At 40.1% G+C, this 4,062-nt stretch overlaps 1 protein-coding gene across 1 annotated transcript; it reads right to left on the bottom strand.

Annotated features, from left to right (window-relative positions):
* Window positions 1-1,761: 1,761 nt before the first annotated feature.
* On the bottom strand, window positions 1,762-2,703 carry LOC114686234 (olfactory receptor 24). Its single transcript, XM_028860891.1, has one exon. The coding sequence runs from the start codon at window positions 2,701-2,703 to the stop codon at window positions 1,762-1,764; it is 942 nt and encodes a 313-aa protein (XP_028716724.1).
* Between the last annotated feature and the right edge of the window lie 1,359 nt (window positions 2,704-4,062).

The raw sequence follows: 4,062 nt of genomic DNA, 5'->3' as shown, positions 1-4,062 counted from the left end.
TTCAAGATGTAGAATTCTCAGCTCCTTCTCCAGAACCATGTTTGTGTGCATGCTGGCATATCCTGCCATGATGATGATAGACTAAACCTCCAAAACTGCAAGCCAGCCCATTTAAATGTTTTCCTTTATGAGAGTTTAAGTGGTCATGGTGTCTCTTTGCAGCAATAGAAACCTTAAGACACTGTTCAAGATGCAAAAATCAGGAATGTTTGCATGCTTGGCAGTAAACAAGACATCCATACAGGCTCAGGGAACACTGGCAGAGGAGAGGTGGTGGGAAGAATATATGATTTGAAGGACAAGGAGTAGGTCTATGAACAACCATTCTCTGGACTGGATATAACTATTGCAATTATTAACTCTTTCTGAGTCTAGTTACATGTCTTGATGTACATATAAGACTGGCCTTATCAATAATAACCCAGTGAAGGGAGAGGGACTAATGAGGACCTATCTTTTGTCTCAGAACTATTGTTTTTTTTTTTTTTTTTTTTTGGTTTTTTGAGACAGAGTTTCTCTGTGTAGCTTTGCGCCTTTCCTGGAACTCACTTGGTAGCCCAGGCTGGCCTCGAACTCACAGAGATCCACCTGCCTCTGCCTCCCAAGTGCTGGGATTAAAGGCGTGCGCCACCACCGCCTGGCTTCTATTGGTTCTTGATAGGAGAGAGAGAGAGAGAGAGAGAGAGAGAGAGAGAGAGAGAGAGAGAGAGAGAGAGAACAACTGTTTTCAGTTATGTACCCACTGCTGAACCCACCAGGCTCCAATAGACAGCTTTGATCTCATAGTCATACTGATGTCTCTGGGTTATAAAACAAAATGGCTATACATGAATGTATAAGAGAGAATGTGTAAGAGACACAGAGCTTCACAGGAGCGATAGGAAGGTGGGAGATGAGAATGGTTGGTATGTATTGTAGAAATGTATGAGACTATCTAAAAATAAATTTAATAAAAGTGTTGAGTTGAATTTATTACACTAAGTTTATGTAAATAACACAATATTTCTTCATTGCTAAAATCTTTAGATGATACATTTCTCAGGAGATATTATTGTATTATTGTTAAGCAATGCATGGTTGCATTTGCTACTTGCTAAAAGGATGTTGAAGCAGAGAAAATTCGATCTGGAATGATAGTCTTATTTTTCTCTGAGGACAATGTGAAATATAATTAGAATTATTTACTGGTCTCCATATATGGGGAGACTTCTAGTTACCTTTTCTGTTTCTGTGAGAAAACACTCTGACCAAAAACAAGTTATTAGAGGAAATGGTCTAATTTAGTTTAAAGGTTACAGTCAATCTTTGAAGGACACCAGTGAAGAAACTCACAAAAACTTAAAGCAACACCCATGGGGGACAATATTGGCCTGCTGAAAGCCTCATCTTCAGTGTTTAGCTGGCTTTGTTACACAGCACAGGATCAGGGGCCTATGGATGGAACCGTCCATAATGGGCTGGGCCTTCATACATCGATGAGCTATTAAGTTAAGCCCTCACGATATACTCACAAACCAATTGAACCCAGGTAATTCTCCAGTTGGAATTCCCTCTTCCCAGGTGATCCTAGGCTGTGCCAAATTGACAATAAAAACAACTAGAACGGGACAATAGTTAAAAGGCCACACAGAAATTGCCACTTGGATTTCTGTAACTCAGAATTTAAAGTGATTAATTTTTCTTCACATGTTATTCCAACTTTAGTTGAAGAACTCAGATCTTTAGATTCTGCTGCCTGGGAATTCCCTAGTGCTCCGATGATCAGGAGGATGTGCTGATTTTTCGGTTGATGAACTTCCTCAGGGCTCCCTTCAGGTCTCTGTTCCTCAGGCTGTATATAAAGGGGTTCAGCATGGGGGTGACTGCTGTGTACATTACCGCAGAAGCCTTTTCCTTCACAGCTGTGCGGACAGAGGAGGGGCACAGATAGACCCCAATGGTGGTCCCGTAGAAAAGGACTACTACGGAGAGGTGGGAGCTGCAGGTAGAAAAGGCTTTCTTTCTGCCACCCGCAGAGGGCACCTTCATGATGGCCACGATGATTCGCGCATAGGAGGCGAGGATGCATACAAAAGGTGTGGCTATCACCATTCCTGCCACAATAAGCACAAAGATTTTGTTTACTGTTGTGTCTGTGCATGAAAGCCGTAGAAGTGGGGTGAGGTCACAGAAGTAGTGGGGGAGCTCATTGCTTCCACAGAATACCAGGCGGGCCATGAGGAGGATGTGGGTGAGGGAGATGAAACAGGAATACACCCATGGGCCCCCGACCAGCAGCCCACAGAGGCGTGGGCTCATGATAGTAGAATAATGTAATGGGTGACAAATGGCCACAAACCGGTCATAAGCCATCACAGCTATTAAGACACTGTCCATGATGCCAAAAAAGTGGAAAAAGTACATCTGGGTCAGACAGCAAGGGTAAGAGATAGACTTGCTCCTGGTTTGAATGTTCACCAGCATCTTAGGAACAGTGTTGGTCGCTAGACAGAAATCAACCAAGGAGAGATTGGCCAGGAAGAAATACATGGGAGTGTGGAGGTGAGAGTCAGCGCTGATGGCTAAGATGATCAACAAGTTCCCCACGACGGTGACCACATACATGCAAAGGAACAAAGCGAAGAGGACAGGCTCATGGTCTGGCTTTTCTGAAAGTCCCAGGAGGATGAATTCAGATGCACTGGTTTGGTTGTGTGGTTCCATGCGTTTAACTCTTTTGGAAGTATTAAAAGTAGAAGTTAAGGAATAGTATGAATATAGATTAGAAGGTAAGACAAGTTAACTTCCCAGTTCTTGTCTGAGCTAATTATAGTACTTTAGACTTTTGCTTAGTATTTAAATTAACTCACTCTCAAAGCTTAAATTCAGAATCCTCTGATTATTTCCATTGCACATAGATATTGAAAAAGTGGATAGTTTATGGATTTTTTTCTCTTTTTACTTATTTTTTTAACTTAAAATACAATCACACCATTAGTACTTTCTCTTTTCTTCCTTAAACCCCTCCCAATTATCCCCCTTCCTATCTCCACTTTCTCTTGGATTCACGGCATTTGGCCTCTTTTTCTTTGATTGTTGTTACATATAGTTTTAAAAATATGTCCCTAAATATATAAATACAATTTGCTCAGACTATATAATTTTATTTGTATGTACATAATTTCAGGGCTAGAAACATCATGGAAGAAATAATGGAAAGATTTCATTTTGTGCATTTTAACTCTGTGTGTGTGTGTGTGTGTGTGTGTGCTTGGTGCCGAAGGTATTTGCATGCATGTGGTGTGTACATAATTGTGGCAGTCAAAGGCAGACATCAAATGCTTCCCTTATATTGCTCCTCTTCCTCTTTTTTGTTGTTGCTGGTGTTGAGACAGAGTTTCTTACTGACCCTGAATGTTGCCATTTCATCTAGGTTCAGTGTGATCCCAGGATTCTCCTGCCTCTACCCTCAAACTCCAGTGTTAGGGGCATGTATAGCCATGTCCAGCTTTTATGTGAGTGCTGAGGATTTGAATTCATGTTCTCTTGCTTTCATAGCAAGTGTTCTTATCTGCTGAGCCATATTTCCATACTCCACTCAATGTTCTTAAAGAAAGAACTGCTGGAGGATGAATGAATTAATGAAATCCAGAAAGAAGTGATATTCAAGAATTAATGACTATTCAAGAAGTTTCTTTGTAGGTACAAATGTTATAAACAAAACATTGAGTTGCAAACACTTAGGAATACTAATAGAATGCATGTTATGAAGGTGGATTAAAATATGAAGCAACCAAAAATACATAAAAAAGTGTTCACAATCATGAGCTTATCAAGGAAAACAAAATCAAAACTACAGTGGAATATTATCTTAACCTGGTTATGTAGTCAAAATACATAATATATTTGAATAAAAATTTTAATAATAAACTCATTACTTTAAAATAAACGTATACTGATAAAAATAAAAAAAATATGGGCTGGTGAGATGATTCAGTGGCTGAAGTTGCTTGTTACCAAGCCTCTGGACCTGAATGTGATCCTTGAAAGCCACATAGTGAAAGGAAAGAACTGACTCCAGTT

This window comes from Peromyscus leucopus, chromosome 7 (genome assembly GCF_004664715.2).
Source record: "Peromyscus leucopus breed LL Stock chromosome 7, UCI_PerLeu_2.1, whole genome shotgun sequence".
In the NCBI taxonomy this organism is placed as follows: Eukaryota; Metazoa; Chordata; class Mammalia; order Rodentia; family Cricetidae; genus Peromyscus; species Peromyscus leucopus.
This window is presented reverse-complemented; position numbering and strand designations above follow the sequence as displayed.

Bases quoted from the DNA above. Each gene is read 5' to 3' on its own strand.
- LOC114686234 (XM_028860891.1), bottom strand. From the start codon at position 2,703: ATGGAACCACACAACCAAACCAGTGCATCTGAATTCATCCTCCTGGGA.